The sequence below is a fragment of the Scyliorhinus torazame genome, chromosome 3 (assembly GCF_047496885.1).
Source record: "Scyliorhinus torazame isolate Kashiwa2021f chromosome 3, sScyTor2.1, whole genome shotgun sequence".
NCBI classification, from domain to species: domain Eukaryota; kingdom Metazoa; phylum Chordata; class Chondrichthyes; order Carcharhiniformes; family Scyliorhinidae; genus Scyliorhinus; species Scyliorhinus torazame.
In genome coordinates, this window is record NC_092709.1 from 65461336 (window position 1) to 65477264 (window position 15929).

The 15929-nt window shown below is 43.7% G+C and overlaps 1 protein-coding gene across 7 annotated transcripts in view; it reads right to left on the reverse strand.

Annotated features, from left to right (window-relative positions):
* rapgef2b (Rap guanine nucleotide exchange factor 2b) overlaps positions 1–15929 on the reverse strand; it is a 508586-nt gene that overhangs the window by 368375 nt on the left and 124282 nt on the right. For all 7 annotated transcript variants that reach the window (XM_072495765.1, XM_072495762.1, XM_072495767.1 and 4 more), the window contains 2 exons: positions 14647–14722; positions 5304–5471 (listed from right to left, as the gene is read on the reverse strand). In XM_072495765.1, coding sequence (XP_072351866.1) covers positions 5304–5471; positions 14647–14722 — 244 coding nt within the window. The remainder of the gene's footprint in view (positions 1–5303; positions 5472–14646; positions 14723–15929) is intronic.

Sequence of the window (15929 nt, forward strand, 5' to 3'; positions counted from 1 at the left end):
CCTGCTCCTCCACCCTCAGAAACTCCAGCTGCTCCAAAAACTGTATCATTCCCTCTTTCCCCTCCGGGGGTTGGGACTTATACAACCTCTCATAAAATGCTCTCTGCTCCATCTTTCCCGTTTCGTCCCTAACTCCTCCGATCTCTATCGCCGCCCCCCTCTTTCGAAGTTGTTGGGCCAGCAGCCGGCTCGCCTTTTCCCCATATTCATATTGTATTCCCTGTGCCTTCCTCCACTGCGTCTCCGCCTTTCCCGTGGTCAGCAGGTCAAACTCCGTCTGTAGTCTTAGTCTTTCCCTGTATAGCCCTTCAACCGGGGCCTCCGCATACTGCCTATCCACCCTCAGAATTTCCCCAACCAATCTCTCTCTTTCTTTACCCTCTTGTTTCCCCTTGTGGGCTCTAATGGAAATCAGCTCTCCTCTAACCACCGCCTTCAGCGCTTCCCATACTACCCCCACCTGGACCTCCCCACCATCATTGACCTCCAGGTATCTTTCGATGCATCCCCTCACCGTTCCGCATACCCCCTCGTCCACCACTAGTCCCATGTCTAATCTCCAAAGTGGGCGCTGCTCCTTTTCCTCTCCTAGATCCAGATCCACCCAATGTGGGGCGTGATCTGAAACGGCTGTAGCCGAGTACTCCGTTCCTGCCACTTTCGGGATCAGCGCCCTTCCCAAGACAAAAAAGTCTATCCGGGAGTATACTTTATGGACGTGGGAGAAGAAGGAAAACTCTTTCCCCATCGGACTAGCAAATCTCCACGGATCTACCCCTCCCATCTGCTCCATAGATCCCTTAAGCACCTTGGCCGCTGCCGGCCTTCTCCCGGTCCTGGATCTGGACCGGTCCAGCCCTGGGTCCAGCACTGTGTTAAAATCCCCCCCCCATTACCAAGCTTCCCGCCTCCAGGTCTGGGATACGTCCCAGCATTCGCTTCATGAATCCCGTGTCATCCCAGTTCGGGGCATATACGTTCACCAGCACCAACGCCTCACCTTGCAATCTGCCACTCACCATCACGTACCTGCCCCCACTATCCACCACTATGGTCTTAGCCTCGAACGATACCCATTTCCCCACCAGTATTGCCACCCCTCTGTTTTTCGCATCTAACCCTGAGTGGAATACCTGTCCCACCCATCCTTTCCTCAGTCTAACCTGATCCGCCAATTTCAGGTGCGTCTCCTGGAGCATAACCACGTCCGCCTTCAGTCTCTTTAAGTGCGCAAACACCCTTGCCCTCTTAATCGGCCCATTTAAACCTCTCACATTCCATGTAATCAGCCGGGTTGGGGGGCCATTTACGCCCCCCCCCCCCCCCCCCCCCTCGTCGACTAGCCATCCCCTTTTTTAAGCCAGCTCCTCACCCAGGTCCCACGCACCAGCCTGTCCCCCAGACGGCGCCCTCCCGTCCCGACCACCTCATCTCGTATCAGCTCCCCCTTACCCTCAGCAGCAGCAACCCAGTTAATCCCCCCCCCCGCTAGATTCCGCTCTAGCTTGATTGCTCCCCCCATATTGCTTCCGGGAGTCAGCTAACTCTGGCTGACCTCGGCTTCCCCCGTTTATCCTTTGACCTCCCTGCGTGTGAGGCCCCCTTCCTTCCTGCGCTCTTTTTCCCGCCTCAATTTCCATAGCGCGGGAAAAAACTCGCGCTTCCCTCTCGGCCCCGCCCCTGATGGCGCAGTTCTCTCACTTGCTGCTCCGTGTCCTCTTAGCCCAACTCAGGACCATCTCCCTGTCCCTGTAGCGATGGAACCTCACCACTATTGCTCGTGGTGTTTCCCCTGCCTTTGGTCTTCTCACGAGGACCCGGTACGCTCCCTCCACTTCCAGGGGGCCCGTTGGGGCCTCAGCTCCCATTAGAGTATGGAGCATCGTACTCACATACGCCCCAGCATCAGCCCCCTCTGTCCCTTTGGGAGACCTAAAATCCTTAGATTCTTCCTCCTCGAGCTGTTCTCCAGGGCTTCCAGCCTTTCTATGCACCTCTTATGTACTGCCTCGTGCGTCTCCGTTTTTACCACCAGGCCCTGTATCTCGTCTTCGTTCTCGGCTGCCTTTACCTTCACTCCACGGAGTTCCATCGCCTGGACCTTTTGTGTTTCCTTCAATCCCTTGATTGCCAGTAACATCGGCGCCAGCACCTCTTTCTTGAGCTCCTCCACACATCGTCGGAGGAACTCCTGCTGTTCCGGGCCCCATACCATCTGGGCTCCCTCGGCCTCCATCATGCTTCTCCAGAGGATCTTCCGCAATCTGGACACTGCTGTCACTCCTTTCCATCCACACCCGGGGGGGACTTCTTCCTTTGTCACCTCACACTGGGTTTGGCCGTAAAAAATTTCCGTTGGGGCTCCCGATAAGAGCCCAAAAGTCCGTTGAAACGGGAGGTGCCGAAACGTGCGGCTTAACTGGTCATCGTCGCAACCGGAAGTGGGTCGGCACAGTGTTTAGCACTACTCCCTCACCACGCTAGGGACCCGGGTTCAATCCATCCTCGGGTGACTGTGTGGAATTTGTATGTTTTCCCCGTGTCTGTGTGGGTTTCCTCCGGGTGCTCCGATTTCCTCTCAGTCCAAAGATGTGCAGGTTACGTGGGCTGGCCATGCTAAATTGCCCCTTCGTGTCCAAAAATGTGCAGATTAGGTGGGTGTTCTTTCAGAGGGTCGGTGCAGACTAGATGAGCTGAATGGTCTCCTTCTGCACTGTAGGAATTCTATAATTTATGCACTGCTGTATTAGTTTCAATGAATATACAATAATGTCACTTCAGCTAAACAGTGCTGACAGTCCAAAAGATCTTACACAAGTTTTCATTTTTAGAATCACATGCCCCACATTTTGGAAAAACCTTACTTAAAAAGAAATTGAAAGTCACTTGCGGTCACCCATGTCATTGCTCACTTTATAATTGTAGAATGACTGACAGGCAGTTATTTTTAATTTGATATTTATTTACCTAGCGATTTAAATTGTCATGACATACCACTTTTGCTCTCGGTCAAATTAGAATTAACCTGCACTTCTCATAAAAAGCTTTCCTTTTGTAACCAAAACAAAAATTAAGGAGTATACATATGGAAAATAATCAATGGCATTCAATGACATTTCTTGTAAGATAATACAATATATGAATTGCATCTTACAATCTTGTCCAAACTAAATCTGTAAATATATCTTTCCAACTGGAACCACCATGACATATTAGTCTTTTGCTTATTCAAAAAGTTATCACGTCAACAATGCAAAGAAAGAACCATCACACTTACAAAAAGGTGACAAAAGGCCTTAAACATATTAACATAAGAATAGAAATGTTAAAACCAAACCATGTCAAAAATGCTGTGTGCCATGCCACAAATTAAATAGTAGATGGACCATGCAGCTTCAATGTTGTACTTTACATACCTCAATTTTACTCAATAATTTGGTCTTGAAAAATTAAACTTAATTACAACAAGCAAATATGATCTGAAAAGGGACTGGAGTCCATTAAGCATAACATTTAAATACGTTCACATTTAGTACTTCTGTGGCTCAGAGAATGCCAACATTAATATAATTGTTGTTGCAATTACATTGCTAAAATTGTCTCCTTTATCCTGGGGACAGGACCAACAATCCACTTCAGACTAAGGGTTTTAGAAAAGTAGCTGCAGAATATCCAGATATATTATTACTCTCTCACAATCAGCACTAAATATACAATCACTTACAATTTTCAAGTAAAAGATGAGCAATATTGTGACAGCTGATTGAATGTTTAATTTTAAAACTACAAATGCTGGTCAGCACTTGGAAGCCACCATTTTATCCACATCCGGAAAAAGGAGTATAATTTTCTTTTGCAAAAAGCAAACAATTCTGATTTCAGTTCAAAACCATTTTCCTTTACTGAATGAGGTTTAGCTAATGCAATTGTTCATTCCCCTTCTGTCAATGCTTTGAGTCAAAATGTTATACAAAACATGTGGGTGACTGTTTTTGATATTGTACATAATCCCAGGTCATCTGGCTATTTTCGATCAAGGTGAAAACATCATGAATTTAAATAGTGCTATACCTGAAATTACACATAATACTCGAGCATTAAAGAGCAGGGAAGCAATGAGATTTAATCCTGCAGTCTGCTGAGCTCCCAACCTGATGCAGCACTGCTCTGATGACAGAAAACCAGGTAAAATCAGAACTGGAGGTCATTTGGGAGCATATCCTTCTCGCAAGGTTTTACAAAGATTTTACAGCACAGGAACAGGCGATCCAGCCCAACAATTCATACCAGTGTTTCTCCACCACACATTTTAACCTCTCAATATCAGGGTACATGGACTACAAAGAATTAACATATAATCCTACAAATTAATGAGACTGGTTCCCTATTAATATCTCTGATTATATTTCTTCACTGTCTCTGTCTTGCGACTTTGAAATTGCATACTACATACACAGGGTGGACAGGACTCCTGCTCTAATATTCTTTTCTCATTGTGAAGCATATGCGAAGCATCACAGATAGCATGCTGCAGATTAATTAAGATCAAGTTTATTTGCCAAATCCTGGCATTCTTCACCATGCAATCTCATTAGCTTCCCCTGCCCGCTTCAGGAGGCAGTAGCTCATGCTATGCTATGGTTCCACTGGTGTCAATAGTTATCTACGGTAGCACAGTGGTTAGCACTGTTGTTTAACAGCTCCAGTGTCCCGCTTGGGTCACTGTCTGTGCGGAGTCTGCACGTTCTTCCTGTGTCTGTATGGGTTTCCTCCGGGTGCTCCGGTTTCCTCCCACAAGTCCCGAAAGACGTGCTTGTTAGATGAATTGGACATTCTGAATTCTCCCTATGTGTACCCGAACAGGGGGATTTACACAGTAACTTCATTGCAGTGTTAATGTAAGCCTACTTGTGACAATAATAAAGATTATTATTGTGTGCGACTCAGAAACTGGAGAGATATCAGACAGATATATTCAGTGTCAAGTCAAATCTGTGGTCGACACAAGCACTTCTAAGTCAGGGTAACTGCTAACGGGAAATGTCCTAATTAATTTCATAAGAAGCCTCACAATCAAGTTACAACGTTATGAATTCTATACCATCAAACTGGGTTGAATTCATACATAGGCACAAGACATACATAAGCACGAAAGGTGGAATGACAAAATGGTAAGCAACTGCACCAGAGACACCACCTTTAACAGGAATTTGCTTTTATCCATTTATGACTCCTCCATAACAGTATATTTAACAATTAATTGAAGATAAAAATCTAGTGAATACAGTTAATCTCAGACTTACCGTGTGATATCCTCTTGGTAATGGTGGCTTTCCCACTGGATAAGGATCCACAGTATCGATGATTGTTTGTCGCTCCCCTTTCTGGTTAATTTTTTTAAATCGTCTACGAGACTGTCTGTGAGACGCTTGCCGCTGAAAATATTCCTCATTTTCATCCATGTAGTCCACCTTCAAACAAGCAAGAAGCTTGAGTCATTTGAATATAAAGAAACTATTAATCAATCAGGATACTAAAATCCTCAGCCCCTACTCTTTGAGGTCATCACTGGTGAATTTGCTGAATCAACGGTGACTTGTGAAATGCAGCAGCAACACCTCCTGCAATTTTTTGATCTGTATTAAGCGTACACAGTTCACTTCAGAGAAAAGGATGGAAGGCTTCTCACAAGAAACAATTATATGGAAAACCTCGAATAACGATTACTTCCAGCTCCAAACTTCACATTCCATACATTTTTATAATATTCACTTCATACGTTCTAGTTTCCTCCTCAATCATATACCTTCCAAACTACTGCACAATGTTCATGGAGTGCTAAAAGCAGTGTACGAACATTCCTTTGATAATATAAATTTGACAATGCATGCCAAGCATTCTTTTAGCCCACAAATTGAAAACATTTGCAGGCAACATTGCATTGCCAACAGCAAGAATGCAATTACTAGATAAAGTCATTGCGTTGCACAATAATAGTCAAGCTATCCAGTCCTAAAATTAAAAACTCAACTCAACGGCATTTCTAAACCTGCTGACTGATTTGCTTATTTCAGTCAGAAGTGTTTAAAATGGTCAAATCAATTAATTACAACAGTACAGTTTCCATCAACACATAATTGTAAATTAATTGTTTTATTCTGTTACTCGAAAGCAGCCATGTCCAAATGTTTTATTTTCATAAACTATTGTAATGAGCAGATCACATATCATTTTCAAATGAATGTTTCTGTTAACTTTTATGCATCTCAGGCTGACAATACGAACATTTCTTGGTGTACAAGTCGAAGATGAATTACTCATGAATGCAGAGGGAAATCCTTTGCAAATGGATATCAATTGAATAAAAGGTACCACACAATAGAACCCTCGTCTCTAAAGCATTTTGAAAGCCATGGGTTTAAAACTTCCACGACTCAGGTGTGGCATAGTGGTATTGTCACTAGACTAGTAATCCAGGGTAATAATGCTCTGGGGACCCGGGTTTGATCCCACCATGGCAAAATCTGGAATTAAAAGTCTAATGATGACAATGAAACCATTGTTGATTGTTGTAAAAACCCATGTCCTTTAGAGAAGGAAAGCGGTCATCCTTCTGGTCTGACCTCCATGTGACTCCAGATCCACAGCAATGTTGATGACTCTTAAATGCCCTCCGGGATGGGCAATAAATGCTGGCCAAACCAGCGATGCCCAAATCCCATGAACGAATAAAAAAAAACACTTCCACTCACCATTACATATCTACCCCCGGGATCCCCCACAATGTTAGGGCGGCACGGTGGCACAGTGGCTAGCATTGCTGCTTCACAGTGCCAGGGACCCGGGTTCGATTCCGACTTTGAGCGTGTGTGTGGAGTTTACACATTCTCCCAGTGTCTGCATGGGTTTCCGCCGGGTACTCCTGTTTCCTCCCACAGTCCAAAGATGTGCAGGTTAGGTGGATTGACCTGCTACATTATCCCTTAGTATCTAATGGTTAATTGGGTTGCAGGGTTACGGGGACAGGGCAGGGGATTGGGCCTAGGTATTGTACTCTTTTGGCGGGTTGGTGCAGATGCAATGGGCTGAAGGTCTCCTTCTATGATTCTATGATTCTTGTGTTGCATAAAATCTGTGCAACATTTAGGGAATTTAACATAACAGCCTGGATTTTCCTGAAAACCTGCACCTCAGTAATAGTACATCTATGGCTTGTGTCATCATGGCACAGAAATTCCAGGTAATTCTGGTGTTTGTTATGGGTCAGGGTTTAGAGAACCCCAAAGTGTAGCATGGAGTTCACCTGACCCACAACTTTTAATACGTTGCGGTATGGGGAGCACACGGCCCACTCTACAGGTGTGGTACAGCAGAAATGGAAAAGTATTTTTTTTAAACAAAACGTTTATTCTATGAACTCTAGTTAACCTTTTTAAAACAAACAGTGAATATCTTAGCAACCATTAATTCAAAGATAACCCCCAAAGAATACAACACTAAGTACTCCTTTTAGCTGTCCTTTTAACATCCCAAATACTTAACAACCTTTAAACAGAAGCACATCAGGGTTTACATTCAATACTGAAAACATTTAAATTTCTGAATTCATCAAATGATCAAGAGATGGTCCTTCATAGCAGAGAGATCAACAGTACCGCTGCTTTGCCTGACTTCAGCTGCAACTCACTGAAAAACGAAATCAAAAAGACAGACACACCCAAGCTTTTCTCAGAGTGAAACTAAAAAGCAGAACCAGAGCTCAGCTCCACCCACACTCTGACATCACTGCAGTAACATGAGCAGCTAACCAGTTCTTAAAATGACATTCTCATGACATGTTTCATAAGTTATGACATAAAAACTCAATTTCTTTTTTACACAGATCCGCCAAGCTTCCACCAAAATAGTCAATTGTAGCTTTGCCCTGCCCACACCATCAAAATCAATAACAATCGAGATTTTGCAAAATTAGCATTGTTATGATTGCTGCTCACGGTTACACAATGTCGTAGTCCCAAATACAGGGTGCCAATTTTGTACGGGTATGCCTCTGGTGAACGCCACGCTTCTGTTGTTTCCCCCTCTGCTGATTCTCCAAAGCAGACTGTTGCTGCCGTTGAGTGAAATGTCCCCTCAGCTGAGTTGAAGTCTAAGGCAGCCAAGGCACCAAACCATCCTGATATTGAGTTTCAAAACCTCCAAGAAGCAGAAACTAATCTCTCGGCACAAATAATATTCACAGTTGTAACTAAGAACGCAGGTATTTGCACTGTGTTGTGCAATTTCTCTTTACTATGCTCTTTACTCTGGCTCTGTTCCAATTAGGGCAATCAGTGAATTTACCTTCTTTCTGTATTGGCTATGTCCGAACGCTTAGAGTCGCCAGGTATCGAATGATACCACCACAAGTTTCAACCGGCTATCGATCAAAGAGCCAAACACCAGTTAGTTAGTTCAAGGTCAAGGGTACTTTATTTACAGACAATCAATCATGCAACATAAACACTAATAGTTAACTACACCTATTATTAAGACAACCTGTACTTAACTTCGTGCACCCGGTTCAGGTCTTGAAACAGTGGCCGCTGTTCAATTCTGGATCTCTTGGGTTCGAAGTGTAACTGCTGCTCGGTGGGGCTCGTCCTTCTGGTAGTGGGCATTGAACTCAAACTTGCTTCTGGTGTTGCTGCAGTTGGCAATGGCCGTGACCGGGGTACCAAGGCCAAAAGAGAGCGAGCATATGGCGAACTCTTCCTTTATATTTGGGGGCTTTTGTGCGGTCCTTCGATTTGGGCCTTACTAATTGGGTGATCCCTGATCACGCCGTTCGATTCCTTAGCCAATAAGTGGGCGGGCATCTGGATGACTGGGCGTGTCTCAAGCGGTCATTGACCCTGTTGTTTGCGTTTCCCTTGGACAGGGAATGGCGCCGAAATGTCTGGGACTGTCCCAGTTGCTGGCGTACCAGTCCTTTGTGTTGGGGAAGATGGGCCATCACCTGCTAATCAGCCTGATTAACATGCTAATGGAACGGGGTTTCGATACCGTCTGGACTTAGCTGACAGATATGCATTTCAGGCTCAGAACCTGCCTGACTCTTGGTTTGTCCATTTTACCCATCAGTCTTTGCGAGATGCTCTGTGCTTAGTTGGAAGTGGCCATGTCAAATGGCTACAACTGGCTATTTATTGCTGTATCTATATCACCTTCAAGGAATTCCATGAATTATCATTTTATTCTTGTCTTGATTCTTTGCTTTCTGAAATTTGTCTTAAAGCCCATGTATGTGTTCCTAAATTTAAATGCCAGGTAAATATCATGGAACTTCACTGATTTACATTATGAAGTTGCCAAACCCCCACTTTAGTGTTAGTTTGGGTCACAACTGAACACATTGAAGATAAACCCGGAGGTTGCAGTGTTGGAACTATCCATAAGATGCAGCAGCAGTAACAGGGCATTCTGCCCATTGAGTATTCGCTACCATTCAATGAGATCATGACTGATTTGATATAATCCTTAACTCCACTTTCCCGCCTTATCCCGAAAACCCTTCATTTCCTTCTGATTAAAAATCTCTCCGTCTCAGCTTTGAACATACTTAAAGGCCCAGCCTCTACAGTTCTTGCAGCAAAGAATTTTTCAGATTCATGACCCTCTGAGAAGAAATTCCTCCTCATCTCTGTCCTAAATGGTGACTCCTTGCTCTGCGATTATGCTATCTGGTCCTAGGCTCTCCCACAAGGAGGGGCTGGTTTAGCACAGGCTAAATCGCTGGCTTTTAAAGCAGACCAAGGCAGGCCGGCAGCACGGTTCAATTCCCGTACCAGCCTCCCTGAACAAGGAGCGGAATGTGGCGACTAGGGGCTTTTCACAGTAACTTCATTTGAAGCCTACTTGTGACAATAAGCGATTTTCATTTTTCATTTCATTTCAAGGGCAAACAACCTCTCAACATCTACCCTGTGTAGCCAGTTAAAATGGCTAACTCCCGATTTAGAATGGCTAACTCCCGATTTTAAATGGCGCACGGCAAAGGCTGATAGGAAATTCAGCCAACAGGACACAAAAAAGCAGCTGCGGGTCGAGTGTGTATTTACCTCTGGAAAGGCCAGACAAGATCGATACCGGCAACCATCAGCGTAACAAAACACCAGCCATCTGCATATTAATGAGCAATCCCCGGGAACAATGAGCAACATTTAGACACATAAAGCCAAACCGGACTCCGTGGCGCCAGCAGAAGCCTACACAATGGGAGGTGAACGACCACCTCAAGACCGCCCATCGATCAGGGAACCGCTCCAGCATTGGAGAAAGTCCAATCACTTGGAACCAGGTACAGGGTCCGCCCCGAAGGACGGGAAGCCCCGGGGGACTATAAGAATCAAGCCCAAGTTCAAATCGGGGCTCTGCTTCCCTTCTTGACCGGGTCATTCAGCAACGCGAACCAACCCTTGACAGTGACCGGTCCAGCCATTGCTGAAATCGAGTAAGTCTTACTTCAACGCTCGCTACGAGATAGGCGCTCCTAGCTACCAATCTGTACCAACTTCGGATCCCGCAGGCTCAGAACCCGAACGAAAGGCCATTCGTTTCCCTGACCTGGTGGGCCAGTTCCAAGTTAAGTATTGGTCTGTTAGCTGTAGAAGTAGCTTAGACGTAGAATTTATGCATGAGTAGTGATTACTGTGTATAATAAATGTGCTTTGATTTAAATCTTACTAAGCGGTGTATTGGATCATTGATCATTACTCGGACTTGAACCACGTGGCGGTATCAGAAAGATACCTGGCGACTCAAGAGCAAAGGTGATAAAACGAAGGCAAAAGTTTGCAACAACACCTGTCAAGAATCCCATATGCCTCAATAAAGTCACAACTCATTTTTTTAAACTCCAATGAGTACAAGCCCAACCTATTCAACCTTTCCTCATAAGAAAATCACTCCATACCCAGAATCAACCAGGTGAGACTTCGCTGGACTGCCTCCAATGCCAATAAATCTTTCCTTATGTAAGGGGTCCAAAATTGTTCACAGTATTCCAGGTGTGGTCTAACTGGTGCCTTGTATAGTTTTAGCATGACTTCCTTATTTTTATACTCCATTCTCTTTGAAATAAAGGCCAATATTCCATTTGCCTACCCAATTATCTGAACTTGCATACTAGCTTTTTGTGATAAATGTGTAAGAACCTCAAATCCCTCTGTGCTGCAGCTTTCTGCAGTTATTCTCCATTTAAATAATATTAATCTCCTTTATTCTTCCCGCCAAGTGTATAACTTCACATTTTCCTACATTATATTCTACCTGCCAAGTTTTTGTCCACTCACTTAACCCTTTGTAGATTCTTAATTATCCTCAACACTTGCGTCCCACCTATTTTTGGCTCATCCGCGAAATAATACATTCAACTTCACTCGGGCAAGTCATTAATATATATTGTAAATAATTGTGGCCCCAGTACGGATTCCTGTGGCACTACATTTTCTGATACTCTGGTACAGCCATCCTGAAAATGCCACCCCTCTTATCCCCACTCTGTCTTCTATTTGTTAGCCAATCCTCAATCCATGCTAATATACCACTTCCACACCATGGGCACTTATCTTTTTATTTTCATTTACTTTTTTATAAATTTAGAGTACCCAATTAATTTTTATCCAATTAAGGGGCAATTTAGCATTGCCAATCCGTCTAGCCTGCACATTTTTAGGTTGTGGGGGCGAAACCCACACAAACACGGGGAGAATGTGCAAACTCCACATGGACAGTGACCCAGAGCCGGGATCGAACCTGTGACCTGAGACTCAAGAACAGCTTCTTCCCTACTGCCATCAGACTTTTGAATGGGCCTACCTCGTATTAAGTTGATCTTTTCTCTACACCTTGCTATAACTGTAACATTATATTCTGCAGTCTCGCCTTCCTTCCCTATGTACAGTTTGCATTGTTTGAACAGCATGCAAGAAACAATACTTTTCACAATAATAAATCAAATCAAAAAAAAATCCCGTAATTGAATAAAAATGTACATCCTTTATAATGGATCATATTTTACCAATGGCAAATGTTGAGCTAATTGGCCTATAGTTACCTGATTTTTGTCTCCCTCACTTTTTGAACAAGGGTATTACATTGGCAGTTTTCCAATCCTCTGGGACTCGTCCAGAATTTAAGGATTCTTGAAAGAGTAATCCAATGCATCCACTATCTCTTTAACTATTTCCTTTAATACCCTCAGATAGAATCCATCAGATCATGGGAACTTATCGATCTTTAGCCCCAATAGTTTCCCTAGTACTTTATCTCCAGTGAAAGTTACTGTATTTATTTCGCTCACCCCCTTTTGCCCTTTTATTATTTAGTATTTTTGGAATGTTATTTTTGTGTTCCATCATGAAAACTGGCGCAAAGTATTTATTTAACTCCTCTGCCAATTCCTCCTTCCCCATTATTATTTCCCCGGTCTGATTTTCTAAGGTGTCTATGTTCACTTTGGCTGACCTTTGGTTGACCTTTGGTTGGATCTACAACATATTGTTCTAGGATACTGTCTGAAAAACAGTATAAATTCTTCCTCATGGCTACCTCTGCCAATTTGATTGTCCTATTCTACATGAAGAATAAAGTCACCCATGCTTAATGTACTACTTTTTTACATGCCCTCTATCTCTCCTGATTTAATCTCTGTCCGACAGTATAGCAACTGTGAGGGAACCTACAGACTACTCCACCAGTGTCCTCTTCCCCATGTTATTTCTTAACCCCACCCATATGGGTTCAGCAACTTCTGATCCAAGATCATTTCTTGCTATTGTACTTATTCTATATCGTACTAACAAAACTACCCCACCACCCTTTCCTTCCTGCCTGTCCTTACGAAAAGTCACGTACCCCCCTGAATATTTGATCTCCTTGTAACCACAATTCTGGAATGTCTATAAACTTCATACCCATTAATCTCAATTTGTGCCATTAATTGATTTATTTTGTGCTGAATACTAAACACATTAAAGTAATTAACCATTATTTCTCCCATTGACCCTATTTGCTGCTTTTTAAAAAAATGTTTGTACACTGTCCCTTCCTGTCACACTCTGGGTATCATTACCTAAATAGTTTCCTTGTAATGTTGCCATATCCTTTTGTTGTAAGCCTCCCTCCTCAGAGCCAACCTCCTCATCTGCCCACATCTAAATCCACATACTCCTTGATGTTAAAAGTCCTGAGTAACACATCCAAAGACTGGCACCAGGGACAGCAATTTCTGTTTAGGCCAGAACTCCAACATTAGGAACAAATTGGGCTCTGTCACAAACCGATGGGCAGCTGGCACACCTGGCAATCAATTAAGGATAATGGATGGGCTCCCAATAGTGGAGGGCCAATAAGCTGCCAATGCCTGGAATAAGAGATCACCGGTGTGGGGGGAGCTGCTTCAGATGGTTGAGCTTAGGACTCTATGCTTAGGACTCCTGCAGCGATGCACTCGGGCTGGGATGAATGGCTTCTAATAAATTGGACTCTAGGAGATTTGGGCGGCACGGTGGTTAGCACTGCTGTCTCACAGCTCCAGAAACATGGGATGAATTCCGGCCTCGTGTGACTGACTGTGTGGCGTTTGCACCTTTTCCCGTATCTGCATGGGTTTCCTCCGGGTGCTCCGGTTTCTTCCCACCGTCCAAAGATGTGCAGGGTAGGTGGATTGGCCATGCTAAATTGCCCCTTAGTGTCCCAAAAAAAATGGATAGCAGAGATTATTGGGATGGTGTGGAGGTGTGGGCTTAAGTTTATATAGGCTGCTCTTTCCAAGGGCTGCTGTAGCCTCGATGGGCCAAATGCCCTCCTTCTGCACTGTTGGGATTCTATGATTAACCATGGCCATTTCCTTAGTGCTAGGTATAAATTCAGAGTGGAGAGATTCCCCCAAAATCATTTGTACTAATCATTGTATATTTTGCCCCATAAAAGGTAAGGTCACCATAGGCCCAGGTGAGCATAGGCTGCTTTCCTTCGAGAGGGAGAGCTGACTGGTGGTAGTTTAACCTGAGGATCACCAAACCTCAGGCGAGGGGCAAGGTTGAGAAGGCGGGCCTTCATGAATAGCCTCAGCCGGTACAGGAATTGAACCCATGCTCTGCATCATGAACCAGCTGTCTAGCCAAGTGAGTTAAACCGGTCCCCAATCAACATCAGGAGTGGAATTTGCCCTATGTATACTTTTCAACTGTAATGGTCTGAGCATTACAACATTTTGTTCACACTTTGCTGGTTCCTTCATTCATAAAATAAATATGCCTGTGGACATCTTCAACGGTCAACATGAAAAATTAATTATGCAATGAACTGAAAGTACAAACTCATATTCAATCGCACACCAATCTGTTACATCAGGCCACTTCACAGTTTAATTTAAAAAGTGGGATGAGCATGATACCAAAATACAAAACCTTAAACAAAAAGATTAAAATTAGCATTCAGTAGAATAAATATCTGAATAGATTTAGCTAAAACTGCTGGAATAAAGCACACACTTGCCTCAAGCAGAAGGTACTATGGGAGTACTGTACTATCAGAGATACTTTCTTTATATGAGTTAAAGAACTTAATTGGCTGTAATGGCTATTAAAAGATGAAGCTTACCACAATCATTTCTGAAGGCTCTAACACAATACATTCGCAGCCACGTCTCAAACTCCCTGCTGATCGCTTGCCAAAACTATGAGAACAGAAAGGTATATTAATATTTAAAGAATGTGATCAAAATCAGAACAGCAATGATTGAGGAAACATTTGCTATTACATATTTGCAATTAATTTTGACACAGCTATCCTGTTATGATGGAATTACCTGATTGAAAACCACCCATTAAAAGTACATGAATGAAAACTGAAGTCAAATGAAAATCCATTCTCAACTTTAATTGGCAAAAAAAATTAAGCTGACCACCAGTGCTCGTTTTTCTCCGTCAGAACTAGAGTAACAGCCCATGCATCCGTATAGTTGGATGCAACCTCCATGACAGTTGATTCAGTATAACATTTGTTACAGTCCAATCAGAATATTCACCAGAAACCCAAACATGGTGACCTCTCAAGATATCCAATGTGTATAGTTAGCATTATTCACCAATTTCTGTTCTAAATTAACACTGCTTCATATAGCGAAATCAGCTTTCCATCCCACTCTCTTATTTGAATAAGGGTGTTTTCCAAAGAATTCACAAACAGTTCTATGCCCGTTCTATCCTATTGTTTGCTTTAAAACTAAACATCAAAAGTATACAGATACAGAGACGTTTTTAATTCAGTTCAAAACTAGATTTAATAGAGATGGGAAGACGTACTGTAAAAGCAAAATCCTACAGATGCTGTACCGTGGGGCAGCACGGTAGCACAGTGGTTAGCACAGTTGCTTCACAGTTTAACGGTCCCAGGTTCGAGTCCCGGCTTGGGTCACCGACTGTGCGGAGTCTGCACGTTCTCCCCACGTCTGCGTGGGTTTCCTCCGGGTGTTCTGGTTTCCTCCCGTAGTCCAAAGATGTGCAGGTTAGGTGGACTGGCTATGCTAAATCGCCCTTAGTGTCCAAAAAGATTTGGCAGGGTTACTAGGATGGGGTAGAGGTGTGGGCTTAGGTAAAGTGCTCTTTCCAAGGACCGGTGCAGACTCGATGGGCCGAATGGCCTCCTTCCGCACTGTAAATTCTATGATTCTATGCTGGAATTTGAAACAAGAACAGGAAAATGCTGGAAAAACTCAAGCAGGTCTGGCAGCATCTGCGGCAAGAGAAAATGAAGTTGGTGTTTAGAGTCTGTATAACCCCGAGTTCCCACCATTCTCTGACCTTCTACTCGGTTCCAGCTGGTCCACCGCCTCTTATATAGTATAGGATACAACACATTCTCCCTCTCTTTAGCTCTGAAGA